Source organism: Macrotis lagotis, chromosome 4 (assembly GCF_037893015.1).
Source record: "Macrotis lagotis isolate mMagLag1 chromosome 4, bilby.v1.9.chrom.fasta, whole genome shotgun sequence".
In the NCBI taxonomy this organism is placed as follows: domain Eukaryota; kingdom Metazoa; phylum Chordata; class Mammalia; order Peramelemorphia; family Peramelidae; genus Macrotis; species Macrotis lagotis.
The window spans coordinates 125,790,006-125,813,897 of NC_133661.1; the positions used below are offsets into that span (position 1 = coordinate 125,790,006).

The 23,892-nt window shown below is 37.0% G+C and overlaps 2 protein-coding genes across 4 annotated transcripts in view; both read right to left on the reverse strand.

The window, feature by feature from the left end:
- Positions 1 to 211: 211 nt before the first annotated feature.
- Positions 212 to 23,892, reverse strand: part of ABHD2 (abhydrolase domain containing 2, acylglycerol lipase) — a 116,766-nt gene continuing 93,085 nt past the window's right edge. For all 3 annotated transcript variants that reach the window (XM_074234116.1, XM_074234114.1, XM_074234115.1), the window contains 6 exons: positions 22,238 to 22,421; positions 12,224 to 12,316; positions 9,272 to 9,382; positions 7,151 to 7,220; positions 5,233 to 5,317; positions 212 to 729 (listed from right to left, as the gene is read on the reverse strand). In XM_074234116.1, the coding sequence (XP_074090217.1) occupies positions 533 to 729; positions 5,233 to 5,317; positions 7,151 to 7,220; positions 9,272 to 9,382; positions 12,224 to 12,316; positions 22,238 to 22,421 (740 nt within the window). In that variant the 3' untranslated portion in view covers positions 212 to 532. The remainder of the gene's footprint in view (positions 730 to 5,232; positions 5,318 to 7,150; positions 7,221 to 9,271; positions 9,383 to 12,223; positions 12,317 to 22,237; positions 22,422 to 23,892) is intronic.
- Positions 13,117 to 14,054, reverse strand: LOC141521493 (small ribosomal subunit protein eS4-like). The gene has a single exon (XM_074234117.1). The coding sequence runs from the start codon at positions 14,036 to 14,038 to the stop codon at positions 13,247 to 13,249; it is 792 nt and encodes a 263-aa protein (XP_074090218.1). The 5' UTR covers positions 14,039 to 14,054; the 3' UTR covers positions 13,117 to 13,246.

Below are 23,892 nucleotides of genomic sequence, written 5' to 3' on the forward strand. Positions count from 1 at the left end.
ATTTGGCTTAAAAAAACTTGATTCCCCCCCCCTCTGCTTATGGAGCTCACATTCCCCTAAACTCTTTTACCACTTTCAAGCTCCCTCTCCTCAATATTGGCTTGGAACCACAGGCCTTTTTAGAATTGAAACAATGGTTCAAAGTATAGTCACAAAACTTTAGGATACATCTTGCCACATTCTTGGGTTTTTTTGATTGGCAAAGCAAATATACTGTTCAGATACATTTTTAATAGGGAAATTAGATGACAATTGGCTTAATCAAAATGCTGAAACCAGACAGGTGATCAAGAATCCTGCTACTTGCCATCATGGCCAATTAATGCAATAAAGAAAACCAGTAACTTAAGCACAAAAATAGCCTGAAGATCCTGGGGACAGCCATCTGCCTCGGCGAGAGGTGCTCTTGGTGGGAAGCTTCCCTGCTGACAAACCCAGGTTATTGAGAAGGATGAAAACCTGAAGCAGCAGGTGAAGAGATGAGTCGTTTCAGAAGGAGGGGCCACTGGGTGCTGCTAAGTCTATAAAGGCATCACTCCAGGTCGGCATCCATTTGCTCTGTGTCTGAGCACTGGGATTTGTTATGCTCCCATTGGCAAATGGCATTGGCATACTGTACCACCAGCTTATCCATCCAGGTCAGGGGCTCCGGGAAAAGAACAGCACCCTCAAAGAAGCCCAAGTGACCTCCATGAAGTGGCAGCACAAACATGACATTCTCTCGTTTCTCTGCAAGGGGAAAAACGCATCTGGGTGAGTGATCAGCGTCTAGGTGGCTTCCTCTGGGTGTAGAAAAAGGAAGCTGTAGTTATTTATCCAATGCACCTGGCTCAAGATATCAACATAATATTTGCAGGCAGGCTCTTTTTGATGATTATTTTATGTGTTTTTGTAAGATGAGATCTAGATGCTGTATTTTTTTTTTTTAGGTTTTTGCAAGGCAAATGGGGGTAAGTGGCTTGCCCAAGGCCACACAGCTAGGTAATTATTAAGTGTCTGAGACCAGATTTGAACCCAGGTACTCCTGACTCCAAGGCCAGTGCTTTATCCACTAAGTCACCTAGCCGCCCCTAACTTTAGATGCTGTATTAGAAGGGGCTGTGTCTTACTTGGTTATTAGATCCTTGGATATATTGAAAGTAGAATGATAGGGGTGGCTAGGTGGCCACAGTGGATAGATCACTGGCTCTGGAGTCAGGTGTACCTGAGTTCAAATCTGGCCTCAGACACTTAATAATTACCTAGCTGTGTGACCCTTGGGCAAGCCACTTAACCCCATGTGTCTTGCAAAAACCTTTAAAAAAAAAAGAGGGAAGAAAGTAGAATGATGTAGGAACAAAGGAAAACAGGCTTAGGGTTGGAAGTTACCATGGTCTCCCAGGTTTTATCTAGGGCCAGACTCTGGTTCCCATATCTCTTCTAGATTCTGACTTCAGAGAGGCAGACCTTCTAAAGCCTTTCAGGGGCTGCCGCCGCCACTGCCGCCGCCTCCACCACCACCACCACCACCACCACCACCACCACCACCACCACCACCACCACCACCACCACCACCACCACCACCACCACCACCACCACTCTATCATCAGCTACAAGACTGGATATCAAGGGAAGGCCTCCCTTAATGGACCTCTCTCAATGGTTTACACAAGACCATCCTTTTATATATCATGTCCCATCCCAGTGACTATGAAACTTCAGCTGCCAGTGAACTAATCTTATTCCCTATCCAAACTGCCTGCTTTCCTACTTTCAAATCTGCCTCAAACCAATCCTCTCAGGTTCCATTTCACATCTTTTCACCACTTCTTCCATTGTATCTTCTGGTCTTCACTGAGCCCCAATTCCCTCTTGTTGAATGCTTTTTTTGGCCTGCCTTTCCAGCCCTGGGCTCCATTTTCTTTTCTACTCTTTGTCTCATTAGTTGCAAGAGGAGAATTGGAACTCTCCTTTGCTCCCCACTGACATTTCTAGACTCACCCTTTGACACTATTATTCAGCAAACCATCTTCCTTTGAGTTTCAGATTTCCATTTTCTCATGGTTGTCATTAGTCCACCTCTAGGATATTCTCTTTCTTTCTTCAATGAGTTTAGTGTAGTCAGACAAGAGAATTTCAGCATACGTAGAAATTCTCCCTCAAATTCTCAACTTTCCAGTTCCTCAATCTGCTCAATTTGATGACCATGACACTCCACCTCAGCTAAACAGAATTTGCCATTACTCACAAGTGTTCCATTTTTATGAATTCTAAAAATTCTTTATATGACTAATCTTTTAGTATCCCATCTTTCTCTCTGCCTTACAAAACCCTAACTCTTTCTTTATCCTCAATGTAACCTCCATACCCTTCAGATTTTTCCCAGAGGCCACCACTTCTAAGCTGGATACCCTTTCTCCTCTTTCTCTATCTTGACCCCTTGGCAAACCAATTCAACTTTGCACTCTCCTCTCCACTCAGTCACTTAATTTATCATATACCTTGTCAGACTCAATCCTGGATTTCTCTTATTACTTGAAGTCTTTGCTCCTATTCATATGCTGGAATGGAGATGGAGAAAATACATAATGGTCTGTTACATATTTGAATTTTCTATTCTCAACTTGGAACTTATTGCAGCAAGATAATCTTTCCATTCCCTTATGATTCAATATCCCACTTTCTACACCAACTGTTCCAAATCTCATTTCTCCTAAAGCATCACAAGGAACTCCTTACGATCATCTTTGCTGAGGACACTATCACATACTTCCCTGCCAAAGATCTCCTTCAGGTCTCACCTCACATCACTCAAACATTTCTCTCCCATTATTTCTGTCTTCAGTACTTTATCATATGGGGAGGTGTCTTTTTTCCTTGTCAAGGTCACCTCTTTCATATCTTGGAACTTCTTTCATTTTTTCCAGAATATTGGCCCCTCTCTCAACTCAATGATCTCCAATATTTCACTATCAGTTCTTTTCTGGCTACTTACAAACATGTCCATGTCTCTCCAACCTTAAAAATCCATAACTTGAGCCCATATATACTACAAACCTACATAGTGCTTAACAAATGTTTCATTCATTGATTCATTCATTCTTCCCTTCCTAGTAAACTATTATCCTATATCTCTACTCCCCTTCTTAGCTATTCCTTGAGAAAGCTATCTATACTAGGTGCTTCCATTTCCACATCCTCTCCTCTCATTCTCTTAACCTCTGACCTCATCATTCAACTAAAATTGCCCTCTCCCAAAGTTACCAGTGATCTCTTAATTACCAAATATAATAACTTTATCCCTGAAAACCTTTCTGCAGCATTTGATATTTGATTACTTTATCTTCCTGAATATTCTCTTCTATTTAAGTTTTTGTGACACTACTCACTCCTGGTTCTTTCTTATCCTACTTTTCCAATATCCTTTGCTGTTTCTTTATCTAGGTCATTCCCATTAACTGTAGTTGTCCTTCTAAGGCTCTGCTCTGTCCTTCTAAGACTCTTCCCTCTATATTATCTCAATTGATGATCCTAACAACTCTCGTTCAGTGGATTGCTAGATCTATATATATCTCCAGTCCATATTTCTTTCTTGAGAACTAGTCCAATATCATCAAATGCCTTTTGGACATATTAAACTGGATGTTTTCTCAGCATTTCAAACTCAACATTTCTAAAACAGAACTTAATATCTTTTTTTTCAACTTATCCTTCTTTTTGACCTCCCTATTACAGCCTGGAGCACTCCCATTCTCTTATTATACCTTGGTGTCTTACCCTCACTTACCCAAGTATCCATTTTGTTGCTAAATCATGTAGTTTTTCTTTCCCAAACATTTTTGTTATATGTTCCCTTCTCTCAACTCACAGAGCCCCATGCTAATTCAGGCTCTAATCATCTCTCACCTGGACTGGTGCAATAGTCTTTTAACTATTCTCCCTGTCTCAATTCTCTCTATACTCCAAACCATTCTCTATTTATCTACCACAATAATTTTTTAAAGCCGAGATCTGCCCACATCCCTTCTGTACTTAATAAATTCCTCTGTTGGGCATTTAAATTTGCCTCACCTGACCCCCTCCTACTTTTCTAGTCTTCTCAAGCTTTGTTTCCTTCTCTGCATATTACAATGGAGCCAAAATGGTCTAAAAATCTCACTTTCTGCAGGAGACTTTACTAGTGCCTGAGATTTCTTCTCAGGTACTCTATCTTGTATGTAAAACTAGTTATTTACAGGTTACCCACCTGCATTAGAATGTGTGCTCTTTGAAAGAGACTGCCTTTCTTTACAAATAATTTAAAAATTTTTTTGATGAATTCATTTAGACTCATTTTTTTTTATTTTACAGATGAGGAGAAATCATAAAGTTTAAGTGATTGGCCCAAAGTCAATAAATGATAGAGGCAGATTTTGAATCCATGCCATTTGTGTGTAATGTGCCCGTAGTCTTAAATTCAAATATAAGAAATCATGAGACCACCTCTCTCTCATAATGAAAACTTTTCATTGCATAACATTCGACTTCTAGAATACATAATTCTTTCGCTTGATGGGTTACAAAAGTGTTGACTAGTGACTAAGTCCTCTGTGTTTTGCTCTACCATATATTCTTTTCCCCACCCAGTCCTGAATATTTTAATTGAAGCAAAATTTTTCTTCTTAATTATATTTAAAAGAGGAAAATTTCCCCTCATAGTCTCCCCTCTCTTGTGATTTATATCTTAAGGTTCTAAAATGATATTTGTCTCCTGGAAGACAGAAAAAGATAACATTGGCATTACCAGATCTCTTCCTCTCTCTTCTCAGTTCTCTTCTCTGCACTTTCACTATTGATTAGTGTGGAATGAGATCATACCAACTTCAATCCCAATAAACTACTCCCTACCAGGCAACAACAGCAGGGATTTTATATTTTGTTCTTCCTGTGAAGTTGTAGTTCTGAATACCTTCTTTCCCAATATCAAACTTTCCAGCTTAGAAGAATCAATCTACCAGGCAATGTCAATAGCAACAATATTTCCTGGCATGACAGTTCTGATCTCTTACAATAGGAGAGTAGGAAGTCAGAATATTTCTTCTTTAAATGTTTAGGTTTAACAGGGTTTCTTTGAATATGAACAGAAGTTTTCAGATAAAAACATGGCAGTAAGGAAAGCCTCTCACATAAAGAATAGTTTTAGGAGATCATTTCAAGAGGAATATGACAGGATTTACTTTACCAGGATGAGTGAGGAAATGGATCAGTACTTACCTGAAAGAGATTTAGGGATTGTTAAAAGACTTTCATGCACCAAGGGATCATCAGCAGCATTAACCAGCATGAGTGGAACATAAATCTGTACAAAGAAAAATAAAAGTAAAACTGCTGTCTCTGGTGGTCAAACCCTGAAACTCACTATTAAACACTTTCTTATGAGGAAAGTAAACAAGGACCAATAATCCTAACCAAGATCAGTGCATACAAATGCCAGGTTGGCAATATATGAATGATAAGCTTCTGGTAAGATCATGATTAGGCAGTGAATTGCTGTGTGCAAAGACAGATCTAAAGTGACCTTGGTTAAACTTATTAATAATGCTAGCTGGAGGTGATCTGGTCAACATGTTCATTCTATTACAAAAATACTTTTTTGGGGGGGGGCACAAAAACCAGGGGAATTTTGTTACTTTTTTGGTTCAATTTAACATATTTTTTTTTAAAATCCCTATTATTTAACAGAGTTCACTGTTTCATATATAAATCCTCCTTTCTATTCCTTTTAAAAATCAAGTCTTCCATTTATTTCAGTTAAAAAAACAAAACACAATAAAACAAAAATATGGGGAGACATACTGACAGCAGGTTGATGTGAAAAAAGATCTGAGAGTTTTAGTTTTCTAAAAGCTATTATTATTAGCCAATGATATCACATAGATGCTTAAAAACTAATGCAATTTTAGTTTGCACTCAAAAGCTGGGTTCTTAATTCTTTTTGTGTCATGGACCCTTTTGGTAATCATTCTCAAGAATAATGTTTTTAGGGGCGGCTAGGTGGCTCAGTGGAGCACCAGCCCTGGAGTCAGGAGTACTTGAAATCAATTGCCGCCTCAGACACTTAATAATTACCTAGCTGTGTGGCCTTGGGCAAGCCACTTAACCCCATTGCCTTGTAAAAACTAATAATAATAATAATAATAATAATAATAATAATAATAATAATAATGATGATGATGATGATGATGATGATGATGATGATGATGATAATGTTTTAGGTGCATAAAATAAAATACATAGGTCTACAAAGGAAACTAATTATTTTGAAATAAATATAATTTTTTCTTATGAACTTCCTTGATGTCTACTTACAGACTCCCCTTCCTTTCACCCTCCCCCCTCCCCCTCTTTCTGAGGTCTTTGGACCTAGTTTAAGAACTCCTACATAAAATGTTAAGATCACAATACAAATACCATTATAGCTCTGTATTATCTAAACATGCCCAAGATACTGTGTTAATTCTTGGTACCAATTTTAAAAGGGACATGGTTTTTAAGGTGGCCCAGTATGTTAAGGAATCTGTAAACTATGTCATGAGTGACAGATTGATGAACAGAAGAGAACAGAAGAGAAGACATAGAGGGGGACATAATAACTGTTTTCAATTATCTGAAAGGCTTTCCAGTAGGAGGGGTAGGTTTCCATATAATTCTAGAAGGCGGAAAACTAAGCAGCATCATGTAGTGGAAAGACTGTTTGTATTTAGAGCCAGAGGACCTAGGGTCAAGTTCTTAGTAATTAGTACTCCTAAGACCTTGGGTAAATCACTTAATCATTATGGCTTCAGTTTTCTCATCTGTAAAATGAGACATTGGTCTAGGTCACTTCTGAAATTTCTTCTCACTATAGATCTATGATCCAAGTTGGAGGAAGGCAGAATCTTTCACAATTTGAACGTGTCAGTGATAAAGTGGGATGCCTTGTGAGGCAAGTGCTCCCAAGTATTCCAGCTTTAGAATCATTCATACTAGCAGAATCTGGATGATCACAGAGATAAAATGAGAAGATATTTTTAATGGTATCTGGGAGGTTAAGCAAGATGGATTTTTTTTCCTAACTCCAAGTCCAGGATTTTTAGATTTGGGGGCAAAGCAAAAGTAGTTTTATTATTTCTAGTCAGCTCTAGTCACTCACCCTGTGTAGATATCTCATACAGCTTTCTTCTTCATAATATTCTTTCAGGGAATTATAGCCATGAAACTTCCTAAAATGTACCAAAGGAGGGAAAAATGTAAGAAGAGATAGAGACTTTTCCTCAGGACTCAGCTCTGGACTGTTTTATTTTTCTTCTAATTCTCCCATTCATCTTTCCATACTTTTAATAACAATCAACTATTTTGCTGCCCAGGTTAGTGTGAAGCTAAATATCACCAAAAAGGTTAGGAAATTCAGAGATGGATAATACTTTCTTTGCAACAGAGTTCTCTTAAGCAGAGGGTGTCTCTCAACCTGAAGTGCTAGAGAATGAGATGACATAAATTAGGGAGAAGGAAGTGGACATGGATGTTGAGTTCCAAGACCTGTCTCCCCAGGAGGCAGTAATTAGGAAAAGATTACTTTCTCTTTTAATTTTTTTTTAATGGCATGATCTTTAATAATAACATCCAGAGGGTAGATAATTCCTGAGAAACTTGATTATTTTTTCCAGTGACGTTGAGGGATTCAGATTTGATTCAAGAATGACAAAATAGACAATTTCAGAGAAATTTAGGAATACTTGGTGAACTGATGCAGAATATAGTGAGTAGAACCTGGAGAATATTTTATGCAGAAACAACATTATAAAGAAAAACTGTGAAAGACTTTAGAACTGTGATTAATGCAGTGATAAATGATAATTCCAGAGAACCAGAGGAAGAAGTAGATTCAAAATGCAGAATGAGACATATTTTTGGACATGGTTAATGAGAGAATCTTCTTTGCTTGACTGTGCCTATCTGTTACAAGGGTTTTATTTTTTCTTTCTGTTCAATTTTAATAGCAATAACAACAAAAAAGATTTTCTGTAAGGGAGGTTTGGCTCAGTGTAGGAACTCCTCTGGCTTTCCAAAGTTCCAAATTGTCCCTAAGTTAAATGAAGACACTTAAAATCCATTTTGCTTTTCTGTTTATTCTGAAAGCTTTTTGATTCCCTCCTTTCCCTTATGAAGTCATTTTTTGCCTCATTTCTTATCCAGCCTTAATCACTAAATGGGTTTTATCTCAGACAACTTGAGACCTCGGAAAGACCTTAGCTTAAAAAAGCCAAGGTCTCCCACTGCTTCCAGAATCATCTCCAGTCAGAATGATCTATAACTTGTCAATGGATCCAGATAACTCTGGAGGAGAGATGAGACCTTACACAGTCCGGTTTCACTTAGATCTAATTCATTTGGGAGTCATGACATCACCTTCCTGCTGTCATAGTTCCTCTTCCAGAATGAAGGAAAAACAACTAGAGATCCTCCCAAGGCTAGTGGCTTAATGGATATTATTGGTGTGAGAGACTCATTACTGTCATAAGGTTCAGAAAAGTCTTCATCCTACAGGGATATTTACCTATGACAATGCTAATTTGCTTCCAATCATTCCTAAAGTTTTTGATGTTAAATAGAAACTTTTAAGTATTTCATAGAAAAGTTAAGTTCAAACTATTGTTCTATTAGAAACCAGGAGGGATGGGAAGTCAGGGAAGCCTGGAAAGATTTGCATGAACTGATGCTGATCGAGATGAGCAGAACCAGGAAAACATCGTACACTCTAATAGCAACATGGGGGTGATGATCAACCCTGATGGAATTGCTCATCCCTTCAGTGCAACAAGCAGGAACAATTCTGAGCTATCTGCAATGGAGAATACCATCTGTATCCAGAGAAAGAATTATGGACTTTGAACAAAGACCAAAGACTATTGCCATCAAATTAGGAAAAAAGAAAGCATTATATTATTATGTAATTTTACTATCTCATACTTTATTTTTCTTCCTTAAGGATATGATTTCTCTGTCACCACATTCAATTGAGATCAATGTATAACATACAACCAATGTAAACACTAACAGAATGCCTTCTGTAGGGGGTGTGCAGGGAGGGAAGCAAGAATGGGGGAAAAATTGTAAAACTCAAAATAAATAAACTCTTTCTTTAAAAAAAAAAGGAAAAAGAAAAATTAAGTTCAACTTCACCTTTCCCTGCTAAGGTTAATCTCATCAAGCAATTGATAATATCATAGAGGAAGGTATTCTTAAGAGAGCAAGGATTTTTTACTATACATACCTCATTACATTGTCATCAATTTGCATAAGAGAGGTTGCTGTATACAATCTGCTCAAGTCAGTATCCTCAAGGCTTTGAGGTTTCTTAAGGTTGTTTCCAAACAGAACTTGTCTAGAATAAAAGCAGAAAAAGGGACAAATTTTGGGGATGGAAACTGAAGGACTATGCAATGGCAAAGGGGACCTACTTTGCCCATAGGCAATCTGGAAGACTGAGACTTTGCCAAAGGGTCTGTATGTCAATTTGAAATAGATCCCTGTAGCCCTCACAGTCTGCCAGTGAATGAGCTCAGCTTGTTGTTTTTTTGAGTGATTGCAGAGGGAGGTAAATTGAGACCCTCATTGCCCTTTTAGGGAGAGAGATATTTTCTATGGAGTGGGTGGAAGCAATCCAGACAAAGCTAAGAAATTGGAACCCTAGATGGAGGTGAACCTTGTGCGAGAAATTTGCAGAGTCCGCTGTGAAGTGCAGACAGCAGGATGACTGCACATGTTGGTGGCACTGGCCCACTGTTGTCAGTGGTATGTCAGCATAGTGACATTTATCACCTCAAGGAGAGTGTCTTCTCCTTTCTGAGTTAGTTCCTTTTCTTAATGAGGAAGATAATAAGCTTATCCAAAAGGAATGCTAAAACAAAGAAATATGCTTAGAAAATAAAAACCACATTCAAGAATGTAGTTCCCTTTATTGAAGAAATATTACAGATTAACAGAGGAAAATGAGGGAACTCTCACTAGAGAGGCCCCAATGAGCAGAATTTATATTTTATCTCAATTGTTGCTGTAAATCATCTTGCCATATTAACAGTAGCTCTACTCCATCCCCTGCAAGACCAAAGGTGGTCAGCATTTGTTTTGGTGTCCTACCCTAAAGCAGGAAAGATATCCAAGAAAAGTAAGTCATTTGGTATCTTTACAAACCCATTGCGGAACTGGAACAGACTTTTTCAGCTTATTGAAGTTCATTTAGTATAGGGATTATATGCTATTATATTCATACTTTAAAAATTCTTTAAGTTGTCAAATAATAGATTTTCTAAAGTAAAATCAAGAAAAAATGTATGTATCCCAAAATTTACTGGGTAAGCTAATGCAGCACACATGGGAATTTATTTGTTCTATGTATAAGGCTCATCAACCAAGTAATTATAGAAAAATAACCTTTCAGATATTGGATGCTAGGGTTGAGTCCTTGTCCCTCAAAAAAAAAATTCACAAAGTGTCTGCTGTATTGGAAATTCACAGGGGAAAACAAAGTAGCAGCTGCATCCATGTTTTATGAATTCATATCTAGGATGAGGAACAAAAGTCTCTCCCCACCCATTTTATGTAAGGATCAAAGAAGTTTGCTTGAATGTTCTTGTTCAGTCATATCTGACTTTTTGTTTTCTTGGAAAAAAAATACTGGAATGATTTGTCATTTCCTTCTCCAGCTCATTTGAGATGAGGAAACAAAGAGGGTTAAGTGACTTAAGTCACACAACTAGTAAATGTCTGAGGCCAGATTGAACTCAGGAAGATGAGTGCCATCTGTTGTCCCAGCTATGCTAGAATATATATGGCAGTCTAAAACATACAGTTTATAGATGATAGAGCAAGGAGACTAAAGTTTTTGCTAATGATTAATTTAAACTAAAAAAAAACCCATTTAACAAAAGCGAATTGATAATTACTTTTGTTGTTATTTTTAGGTCAGCAAAAAAAAAATCAGGGCTTCGGCTGCCATTTCATTCCTCTAGACTAAAACTTTTTTTCTTTCTTTTTTTTTAGATTTTGTAAGGCAATGGAATTAAGTGTCTTGCCCAAGGTCACACAGCTAGGTAATTATTAAGTGTCTGAGGCCAGATTTGAACTCAGGTACTCCTGACTCCAGGGCCGGTGCTCTATCCACTGCACCCCTAGACCAAAACTTTCTTAGTAATCACATGTAGAGGGGCAGCTAGGTGGTGCAGTGGATAGAGCACCGGCTCTGGAGTCAGGAGTACCTGAGTTCAAATCTGGTCTCAGATACTTAATAATTACCTAGCTGTGTGGCCTTGGGCAAATCACTTAACCCCATTTGCCTTGCAAAAAACAAAAACAAAAATAATCACATGTAGAAGTTCAACCTTTAGGGCTTAACATAGCTAAAGTTTCTTTGCAGTTCTAAATCTTATTATCCTCAAGTTCTAAGTGGTATATATATATATATATGCACGCAAATATATATATATTGATTTATATATCTCTTTTATTCCTCAATACAGCCTTGAAGGGCAGGGAAATAATTGTGATGCCCAGAATAAAAGGTGTCAATAGAATTTAGGGCTTTGAGTGTGAGTGATAAAGATTCAGAGGGCAAATAATGGGGAATAGTAGAAAAACCAGAATAATATTTTGCATGCAATACATTTAGTCAATTATTAAAATGTTTGCTGCAATACTGTTGGATAGACAATATTGATTATGGAAGGCCTTAACTCTAGATAACTGAGATGAAAGAGGGAGAGCATTCAAGTTTTCTTGAGCAAGTAAATTAACATAATCAAAAGGATATTTAACTAAGAGCAATAAATATGGCAGAGGCATGCTTTGAGATGCTGGGAAACCAAATATTAAAACAGTGTCTATTTTATTAATACATTCTATGATCAGCTTTGTGAATATATTCATAAAAATACCAGCAGTCTTTATGATATTATAAAGTATGGTTTAAGAAAGTCATTCCCTTCCTGGATTTACTTAGACTTAAGAATAAGAAAAAAAAACTGAACAGTGTTTGCTGGTTGAAGAATATAAAATTTCTAACAAAGGAAAAATGCAGTGATTATGATATTATATGTCTAAGCAGGCCATTCAGATCATTTGATGTTGTAGAAATGAGGGTCCAGAGCCTCTTTAATAGCCCCTATCGTAACTAGGCAGCAAATGAAAACGAGCCCCATGAGAAGGAAGTAAGGAAGAGCAATGGTACCTGTGAGAAAGGATGATTTTCTTCATGTTGTCAGCCATGAGGAAGTTGTAAAATCTTCGGCACTGATCCCATTGCATGAAGGTTTCCTGTGCCCTAAACCAAACCACAAAATTAACATTCAGAAAAGTTGCAAGAAAGGCTTAGAAATGAGAGGTAGTCAGGCAAAGAAAACAAGCCAGAGATTCTCTTTGTTGTAATGAGATGCTTAAAATAGGCAGTAGAAACTTTTAAAATTGCTGTTTGATTTTTGGAAAAAAAAAAACCTTGACTTATGTGCCCAAACCATTAATTTTAGCATAATACACTGGGTAATCATGATATTACTGGCAAAGATTACATCAGGAAGAACCTGAAAGATAGCTGCAACATCTTCTTTGGTCAGTGTTACTCACTGGAGTTCCATTTCAACTGCTTGTCAATCTGTTGGTCATGCCAGAAAGTAACATCAGCAATATGACAGTAAAAACCATTATTTTAACATTATGACTGCGCTCCACCTTGCAAATAAGTTTTCTAGGCTTAATAACAGAACAATGATGAATATAACTGGCATTTTATGAATGAGTATGTGCGTGCATATGCATGAGTACATGTAGCTTTCTTTACATTTGAAAAATGTTCTTTTGGCTAGATTAGAAAAGGCATGGGTAAAGAAATAAATATTTCTTTTTTTCTTTAAGTTTTATTAATATCTTTTGTTTTAACATCAGCCATTTTGCAATATTCCTCTCCCCATCCTCCAATCACAGTGAGACTTCCCATGTAACAAAGAAGTTAAGCAAAACCAATAGAGGTATATCTTCCACACCATTTTATGCAACAGTCATATGCAAAGTACTCTAATTCAAGGAAAGAAGAGAAAAGCATTATGGCTTGTTCAATTTTGCTTTATAAAAATGAGCTGTTTAAGATTCCTAATTTTTTGGTGTAATTTATATATTTGTAGGATAATCATTTTAAAAACTGAATTTAAAATCTTAATTTGATTGAAAACCTACAAATTCTCTCATGATTTACAATCATTTAGCCACTGCTCTGCTTAGCTGCCAATCTCTTATCTCTCTCCTCAGCAATTGTAAGACGGATACCCTTTCCTCTGGGAAGAGAGATCCAAGGCTTATTACCTTTGCCAATAACAAAAATGTTTGAAAGCCTAGTGGCAAAACTATTGCCATTGGCATCTTTTACATGAACAACATCAAAAGAGCCAGGATGTTTCTCCCTATTTGTAATCACACCAATTCGACCCAAGTTGGTTCCACTGGTCACCATACATAGGTTTCCAGTATCAAACTTGATGAAATCAGTGATTTTGCCAGCTTCTAAATCAATCTGAACTGTATCCTTCACTTTGATGAGGGGATCTGGATAATGGATAGTACAGGCATCATGGGTCACCAGATGGGGAATACCCTTTGTGCCCACAAAGATTTTTCTCACTTTGCTTAACTTATATTTAGCCTCCTCAGCTGTGATACGATGAACAGCAAAGCGTCCCTTTGTGTCATATACCAAATGGAAATGTTCCCCTGTCTTCTCAATGCTAATGACATCCATAAAACCAGCAGGATATGTGATATCAGTGCAGACTTTGCCATCAATCTTAATGAATTGCTGCATGCAGATCTTCTTTACTTCATCTCCAGTAAGGGCATACCTGAGCCTGTTTCTCAGGAAGATGATGAGGGGGAGACATTCTCTCAACTTGTGGGGAACTGTAGATGGTCTTGGAGCAAATACTCCTGTTAACTTATCCAGCATCCATTGCTTTGGAGCTGCTACATGTTTCAGATGTTTCTTGGGACCACGAGCCATGGCTACACTAAATCTGGGATAAAGCAGGAAATTTACTCGACTGCAGGTAGGATGGGGGACTACTTAATGGCTGTGTTTGGCCACGTCACTTTAACTCTCTGGGCTTCAGCGTCTTTTTCAGAAGCACGACCGGCCGGTCCCAGGGCCGCGCGGCAAGAGCAGAAATAAATATTTCTTAAAGTAACAAATGAATTTCCATTTTTCTGGACTCTTGTAACTCACAAAATTAGTGTGTCTCCAAATCAGTAATCCTTCTTATGACTAGTCTTAGATCTTTGGGACAGAAGGTGAGAAAATAGAAATGAAATTAAAACGAGAAAATCCTTTCTAGACATGATGAACAGGGAATTATTGCTGAACAGGGACTCTTCTCAAAGATAAGGTCACTTTAGTGCCAGCCCACCCAAAATTATTTAGTGCCTGATTTGTGCATGTTTTGTATATGCCTGTATGTGCATGTACTGTCTGCTTTTGTTTGAACCTGAGTTCTCAAGAGCAAGGGGATGGTTTACTTTTGTCTTTGTATTCCCCATGCCTAGCACAATGCTGAATAAACTCTTATTGATTGTTGATTTTGGTGGTGTAAGAGTGTGTGTATATATATGCGCAAGGATGTGTCTATGTATCTGTGCATGTATGCATGTATGTATGTATGTGTGTGTGTGTGTAAAACTGCCAGTCTTCCTTTTATAAATACTGAGTTCCTAGATTTGTACACTAATATCTACCATGAGGAGCCAATAGTAGTGACTCTACAGACTAACCAGGGTCATTCCTCACTGATTACTATTTAGTGCCTCCTTCCCACTGATCTAAGCCACAGCACCAACTGCTGGCTGAGTCTGAGTTCATAAAATCCCTTCATTGTAGTTCCAATGTTATGAATGTCAAAAAGTTCCATTTCAAAATGTACATTTTATTAATTTAGGTAACACATATTTCTAAATAAAATCCTTAACTTTATTTTCATCTTTCAAAAAATAGTGAGAACATGGGTGATATGAGTCTTTCAAACCCCAGACACCTGAAAAATAATTTCCTTCTAAACTTCCTTGACTTCATTTGAAGGTAGCAAACTTTCCCTGTGAAATGATATTTAAAATAAGAGTGAGAAATGAAAATATATTTCAGATTTAATGAGCTGTGAAATTCTTATAAGATACTACTTAAAGTTAACAGTTAAGAATGTTACTGACACAAAGGTCAAGAGGTTCCAAGAGCTGTAAGCTCTTGTACAAACTGGAGCAGTAGAAGTGAAAAGCTTAACAAGAACTAATGGTGAGCACTAAAGTTGTAAGAAGTGAACATGCTGGCAGGCCCAAGGGCCCTCTCCTTTGGACCCAAGGAGTAGCCTCCTGACATGTCTAAGTAATAAACAGCAACTTGTTTCCTTTGCCAGCTCCCGCCCTTTGACTCCTAGACAACCTGTCCAGACATTAGACTGCCTCTCTAGGATACTTTTCTTCCCTTCTTTTATGCCTATACCTTGATGGGAGTGGGGGTTTAGGTAGGAAGGTATGTGTGAAGATGGAATGTTTGGCACCAACATTAGATATGTGTCCTAAAATGACATTAACAAAATAAATCTTCTAAGAATGCTTTTCCCTGTTAGGTTCTTTTTTAGTTTTTTTTTTTCCCCGCAAGGCAAACAGGGTTAAGTGGCTTGCCCAGGCCACACAGCTAGGTAATTAAGTGTCTGAGACCACATTTGAACCCAGGTACTCCTGACTCCAGGGCCAGTGCTCTATCCATTGCCCCACCTAGCCACCTCCCTCTTAGGTTTTTAAGATTTGATGAAGTGTTAGGATAAGATGATGATTTTAGGGTTTTCATGTGGCTTATCTATGACAAATTGGTTTCCCAAACTAGGTTTCTCTTATCATTTGTCATACTTCTGAGTCATCTTCCCTCATCATTAGGTAATACATACTTAAGCAATAAATGACTTGTCTAATCAAAAAGACTGTAATAAATACTTGTCTAATCAAAACAAAAGAAAAATAACCATGATAATGCTGCTCCTGTTACACACACACACAACACACACACACACACCCCCCAAGACTCACCAAACCTTGTAATCTAAAGTCAGTATATTTGAATTATGTATCACTTTATTCATATAACTATTCTTTTATCAAAGTCAAGAGTTGGTTCTACTTGGGATGTAAGTTGAAGTAGTTTAGGAAGTCTAGGGAGAAGTATCTCAATAAAAGCAGTTTTTCAAATGCAATAAATTAAATCCTAACTACCATTTTCAGTGATGTTAAATCAGTCATCTGTACTGTATTACTAGAAATGCTTATCTTGCTTCTATATGTTCAGATTTTCATTTTGTCTATTTAATAAAACTAGAAATAGGGAGAGGACAATGGGAGAATGAAATTAAAACTGCAGTACTGTGGTCTTGGTGGGGGTGTTGAATACAGTCAAGGGAGCTCTGGATTATCTGGATGTTTCCATATCCATATTATTTCCGGTCCTGAGATATCTGGATAGATATACAAAGTTCCAATGTACTTCTCTCTCTCTTTTTTTAAAATTTTGCTAGGCAATAGGGTTAAGTGACTTGTCACACAACTATTTGAATTCAGGTCCTCCTGACTCCAAGGTCGGTGCTCTATCCACTGTGCCACCTAGCCCCCCAATGTACTTCTAAGAGGATTTTCTTTGTGGGAAATGCAGTAAAAGTATTATATTACTAATGACATCTTACATTTGAATAACTGATTTTTTCAAAGCTTCATTATATTCAGTATTTTCACTTCAATTCTGTGAACTAGGAAGAATAATAATTTCTTACAGATGAAAAACTGAGGTACGCAGAATTTGATGCTTTTCTTATCACAAATAGCAAGAATGTTGTTTCTGTCTATGACTGAAGATAAGTGATTTTCCTGCCTTTGGGTCCTAATTTTTCACATCTATAAAATACATAGGACTATGTCTATTTTCAATTTCTCCTGTCCTCTCTGAGTGTTGAGAGAGAATATACAATTTTTTTTAGTTTTTTTTGTAATTATTTAGTGTCCAAGGCTGGATTTGAACTCAGGTACTCCTGACTCCAGGGCCGGTGCTCTATCCACTGTGCCACCTAGCCATCCCGAGAATATACAATTCTTTATTAAGTACTTGGAGTTACCTAAGGGAAAGGTTATTCTATATACTGTAACCTAAGGCAGACATCTGGTTTCCTATCTTTGTAACATTTAGTATAGGTTTTGTACTTAATAAAAATCTGATTAATTCATAAATCACTAATTCTAGATTTGTCTTAAGACTAGGTGGAAGTTCATCTCTACTGACAAACAATGCAGACCACAAATTAGCAGTATTAACAGTTTACAGAAGGAATGATTAAGATGTCTGAGAACAAACTTTTCAAATATTCTCAAGTCTTATTTATGTTAAAGTTGATCCTCTAAAGCTCCATTACCCTAATATGAATTACTCTTTGCATTTAAAAAAAGCAGACTCAAACAGTCTTTTCCCCAGGCCTTAAAGCTGGGACTTTTGACTCTTTCAAGTCTGTTTTTTCCACCGCACAGAAATGGCACTCATTTAATTTCCATTCAAAAGCTCAGATGTGTTATTAAACCCATTTAGCAGGCAATATAACCGCACTTAGAAGGGGATTTTTTAATGTGCATTTGATAATTCACGTATGGTTCTTTAAAAGGGTCTTTGGTTCCCATAATGCAATGCATAGCCAGGCTCTTTGCCAAATCATTAATGCTTCTCCATACTAACCTGTGTCTCTTTTTTCTCTGTCTCATTTCCTCTTGGAATCCTTTCCTAATTAATTGCAACCTGGCTGATCATTCCTGTACTCTTTATCTTCTCAGCACACATTGGTAGTCCAAATCATAGAAAATCAGTATAGTCTGTACATAAAGGGTGCTCAATGAAAAGGTCATTTTATAATGAGAGTGGTTTTGCAGTTACTGTATGATGTCACAAGACTATTTGGGGTCTTCTTTGAAAAGATGGCAAATGGTTGAAATATTCTGTAAGCTTGTTTTGCTTGCTAAGAAATCATGGGACTTCCCCACCTTCCAGTTTGTAGGTCAAATTCTTAGAAGTAAAAAACTAGCTTGAGATGGAGCATATTGCATTTGCATGACCAGTTCCCTAACTTACCTTTGGGACCTGCCAGTTGTTATAGGGATGAAACTTAAGACTCAGATGTCTTTAGACACACAAGCTCAAACAACTAATTAAATCAAGGATTAGCTTGACCACACAAATTCCCTTGGCTTAGACAGCAGCTACTTATGCCAAGAAATTATCATGAAGAGCACAAGAAATATCACGTGGTTTTCAATAATTTGTACTGTCTCTTCATTGGTTTAACCCATAATAAAACAATGAAGTCATTCAAAAGGCACTGGACTTGTGCTGACTAAAGAAGCAGGCAGTTGGTTTCTATCTGCTCCTCCTAATTCCTTTTGCCAGAAGGGTATACTAATGGACTTAAATGACAAATGAAGAAAGTCACTACCCAAATAGTTCTCTAGATTCAACTATGAGTTAAATCATTATAAGAAACCCAAAGATATTGGTTTCAGAAGCATGTGAGACCTCCCCACTCAACTTTAGCAAAAAGGATGGGAAGAGGGATGAAAGGTCACAGTAATGATGACCACTTTCAAGTCCTAGCAAAAAAGGTTAATTTGAGGCTGTTAGATGCCATGACAGAGTGGACAGGAAGACCTAAGACTAAATCCTGCCTCAGATATGTTATGCTGAGGGACAGGATATCTGACAAAAGACTAGAGCAAGTGTAGACTTAATGATCCAATACCCAGTTTCCTCATTTGTAAATGAGGAACTACAAATTACAAGGTAAAAGGGCTGTTGAGAGGTACAAATAAAAATGTATTTACAAGACTCCCCAAATGAAAGGTAGTATGAGTGGAGTGGTAAGAATATTGATCGGAAGTGAAAAGGCCTCAAACACAAGGGTCTAACTTTTTACTAGTTGTCTGATCTTGGAAGGAATCGTTTAATCTCTGAGCTTTAGCTTCTTCATCTGTAAAGGGTCTAACTTTTTACTAGTTGTCTGATCTTGGAAGGAATCGTTTAATCTCTGATCTTTAGCTCCTTCATCTGTAAAATGGGATAATCATTAGTGGCATTGTCTACTAAGCAGAGCTGTTAGAAGGAAAGTTGTTTTTTTTTTTGTTTTTTTTTTTAGGTTTTTGCTAGGCAATGGGGTTAAGTGGCTTGCCCAAGGCCACACAGTTAGGTAATTATTAAGTGTCTGAGGCCAGATTTGAACTCAGGTACTCCTGACTCTAGTGCTCTATCCACTGCACCACCTAGCCACCCCCTAGAAGGAAAGTTTTCAAAGAAAGTCATAATGATTAGGATGGTTTCTTTTTTAATCTTCTTAAAAATGATAATTCACAATATTGGATGGGGATATGGTCAGGGTAGAAAAGAGATTAAAGGGCCAGCAGGGAAATTAAATAGAAAAAAGCCCTGACCTAAAAATTAGGAGAAAAGTCAAATGAGGTGATTGTAGGCACTTAACATCCTTGTTCCTCAGAGGTTGAAACTACTATCTTGTGAAATTGATATGGGAATGAATGAAATAAGTAAAATACATGAAGCACTTTGTGTCTCTGGAGAAGGGGCTAAATAAATGTAGCTGCAAAATTTATAGCTTTTCATCATATTACAAACTTTATTCTTTTGTTTCCCCACCTAACATAAAAATGTCATAAATGGACTCATGATATACTCTTACCCCCAGTAGAGGGAGCTAGTGTAGCAGAATGAAAGGAGCCTCCCATTCAGAAGGTGAAATCCTTGCAGAAGTTCCTGATTCATTTTCTTGAAAATAACAACAAACATTTCTGTATCCTTTGAAAGACTATTTTGTTGGTGCTTTGAAAGTCAAGTTGATGTTTATATCTACTCAGTTTAGATATGTTTATACATACATAATAGAGACCAGGTCATTCTGGGTACAGATAGTAAAGTCAATTAGAAATAAAACTTAAGACTCCTTGGGCTTTACTAACTTCAAAGCTGGTTGGTTTCTAACCTATCACTTCTTACCTCACTGAACCAAAGTCATAATCGTGCAACATAATATTAGGCTTCAGAAAGTCAAGGAAAACCCGAAATTCAGAATGGTAGAACCTATATTGGGATGATCTCTGAAATAGATTAAATACCTCATTTACTTAGCATCATTCAGAAAAAGGATGTTCTATGACTTACTCTTTTTTCCCCCAAATCTTCTTATTCACTGAAAAATGTATTAAGTAGCTATACTCTTTGTGATAAAAATCTTGGCAAAATGCTATTATACACTTAAAAGAATTTTTAGAAAATGCTAAAATTTCCTTTTATTTGATAGGATGATTATTGTAGAAAAATATAACATGTGAAAAAAATAAAGTCTAGGAGAAATCAATATCTAGGTAGTAATAGCTAATATTTTTGTATAGCCTTTCCAGCATATAAAACACTTTGTAAATATAAAGAATATTCTTTTGTTTCCACATGATTGGTAGTGAGTTGAAAATAAACCTCATTAGGAATATCTCTAGCAAAACCAAGAGAAAAAAATATTATTTCTCTCCAGTTGATTTCATAGTTTTGTTAGGTTGTATTTTTATTTTTTTGTGATATATAGGGAAGAATGGGAGAGAGAAGGGGTGGAAATTCCAACAAAAGGATAAGAGAGATGGATTAGGAGACAGGAGGCCTTGGTCTAATTATTGGCTCTTAATCACTACCCAGATGTATGAGCATAAGCAAATCAGGTAACATTTTTGTGACTAATTTTCTATAAAAATGAGACTGAGAGTAGATGGTCTCTAAGATCCCTTCCAACTCTAAAATTCTGATTTTATGAAGTATCAAAGAGTTTCAGACCAATTTTTTTGATTTATGTTCATTTTTTCAAGCTGCAAGACTGGAGCTCAGAAATTCTTGGGGAAGGCCATGCATTCATAGACCTTTTAAGGGTATTCAGGAATTAATATGAAGCTATCATGATATGCTGATAGCCCTGCATACGGTCTGGCCTTGGAGTTTAGAGTTGCCTTGTCAATCCTACTCAGATAGTTGTTGAATCACACATGAAAATCTATATTTTTCTCTCACTACTAGAGAAGTCTCCAAGACTAGGTTTAGGTTATAAAGTAAGATATTACACTTTGGACTATTAATATTTCAATGTGCTCACTGACTATGATGATTATCAGAACTGGAAAACAATAAGCACCACATCAGGAATTCTTGTTGCTGCTGTTGTTATTTTTTAAAAATATCTATCTCCACTGAGGATAGATAATAAAATAAGGCTTAAATTGAAGCCTAAGGTTTTAGGTAAAGCAACAAAAGATTCACTAATCTTAAGTGTTGTTAATATTAGAAGGACCAGGCCCACCAAATGACTGCAAAATTTTCTTGGTGCTTCAAGTTATCATAGATTTCAACCATTTAAACCTGAAACATTACTAAAGGAAATTTTTTGGTAATCCTTTATCAGAGGGACTTTTAAAAAAGGACCCAACTGTAATGAGTTAACGAACTCATTAAATCCAAAGGCAGTATAGGTAGAAATATACAAATAGATTAAAGTGAACATGGAAAGGGATTCAAGGGTTATAAAAGCTGGAACCATAAAAGTCAATGAAGGGAAGCAGAAAAATTCTTAATCTTTAAGGTTGAAATAAAGGAGAATAAGACCTTTTAAAGACTTTGTTGTAAAGGATTACTTTGGCTAGGTCAACCATGATCTAAACTTGGCTGTTGTGATATATTTGGAATGGCAAGTGACTGTATGCTTTTCTGTTAATCTTTTCTCTTCCTTAGTTCTAGAGTGAAAAGGACAAGATAATTTAAGACACTGATACTTTTATCTTAGCTCTTGAGCCATATGTGGTTCTTTCACAAACAACCCATGATTCTCTAAATTTCAATTGGATGATATTTGATTCTCTAAAATCACAGGGAGTCTTCTAGCTGTTTTATCCTTCATAAATTCAGGTCTAAAGATACAGAATTATGAATAGCACTGATTTATGGGTTCTAACAGCAGGAAGGCAAGGACATATGCTAAAGAATCTAATGAAGTAGCTAAAGATGTTTTATCAAAGATATACGATTTCCTGCCTAATCTTGGGATTGATTTTCCCTGGAAGAAATGATGAAAGAAAAATAGAAGAGTATACATACCTTAATGCACTGTATCCTTGACATACACTGACACAGCAAAGGACTCTGTCTTGATTTGCCTGGGTTTCACCCAGGTATTTACATACGATGTTTCCTCCTAGACTAAAACCCACTACAACTAGTTGGGTCTGGGGATAGGTCTTCTTGATATAGCTCACCATGGCTCCAAATTCCCAGGTACAGCCTAAAAATAGAAATCAGTCCACAAATCAGTTACGATAAAATGCTATGCAAAAATACACTTTTGAAAGAAATCATCCAGTGAGGGGGAATCCATTACCTCTGGATAGTTCTAATTATTAGAACATTTTTCTTATATTAAGCCTTTACGTGTCTTTTTTTAGAACATCTATCCATGGCTGCCAGTTCTGCCATCTGGGTAGAACAAACAGAACAGATCTAATCCATCTTCCATCCCGGTTACTCTTTCTGGATATACTCCAACTTATCAATATTCTTCCTAAAATGTGGCAGCTAACACTAAACACAATACTACAGATGTAGGCTGGTCAGGGCAGAGTACAGAGAGAACATCATCTCTCTAGTCTTGAACCATCTGATCTTCTTAATTTGGACTGCAGAAGTATTCATGACTGCCATGTCACACTACTGACTCATATTGAGCTTGCAGTCCACTCAATCCCCCCCCCCCCCCCCGATCTTTTTTTTTTGGGCAAATTGCTCTTAAGACGTGCTTCCTTGTCTAGTACTTGTGAGCTTGATTTTTGGAACCAATTTTAAGACTTTATGGATAACTCTGTTAGAAACCATTTTGTTATTTTCTATTATAGCTTTGAGAGTGACTAAAGAGGAGATAATATATTGAAAAAAAATTTTTTTGAATGAAATTCACTATTATTAAAGGAACTACTTAGGTACTAATGTCTCTAAGCTCATTTATGCTTTGGATCAAACACTGATCTAACATTGCTTTTATGTGTAAATTAAGGGAGATCTGCTCCATTTTCAATCACCAGAAAAGAATATTCAGATCATACATATAAACACATCAAAAGTTGAGTGCAAAATCTATTGTTGCTCACTTAGGTTAGAATTCCTGAGTTTTGCCAACTAGCAAGTCTGGACCTCCACCATAAATCAGTAGTTTTATTATGATACTCTACTTTTTGCTCATCTCCTACTCCCACTGTGTTTCTGTGCTTCCCCCCCCCCCCACTTCTGTTCCCAGAACAGCTCATTCCATACAAAAGAAGACTGAAGAGGTAAGACCACCCTTTTTTTATTCTTACATATATACTCCTTCCTGCCACAAGCACTCAGCATCTGACTACAGGAAGCATGCTGAGCCTACTGGCTCAAGCCTTAAGTAACTGATTTGTCTGCTTTGCTGAATTTGAAACCTATGCTACTTTTTCTTATCTGGGCAACTGGTTCTATCAGCACTAGAACAGGATACTTAAGGAGCCAATCTCTAGACTGCACCACATCTTGGTGCACATTCATTCCTGAATGCTAATGCAAATTTTTTTCCCTACCAAGGATCATCAGGATAGCATAAAGCTATCATCTCTAACCTGCAGCTCTCTTTTGAGGAGGTATCCTCCTGATGAGCCCTCAAAACAATGGTAAAATTATTTGATTTCACTCTTTCCACTGAGACAGACCAAAACTTCTGTGGTGCCACAGAAACTGAA

Excerpts from the sequence above, each read along its gene's own strand:
- LOC141521493 (XM_074234117.1), bottom strand. The coding sequence starts at position 14,038 with ATGGCTCGTGGTCCCAAGAAACATCTGAAACATGTAGCAGCTCCAAAG.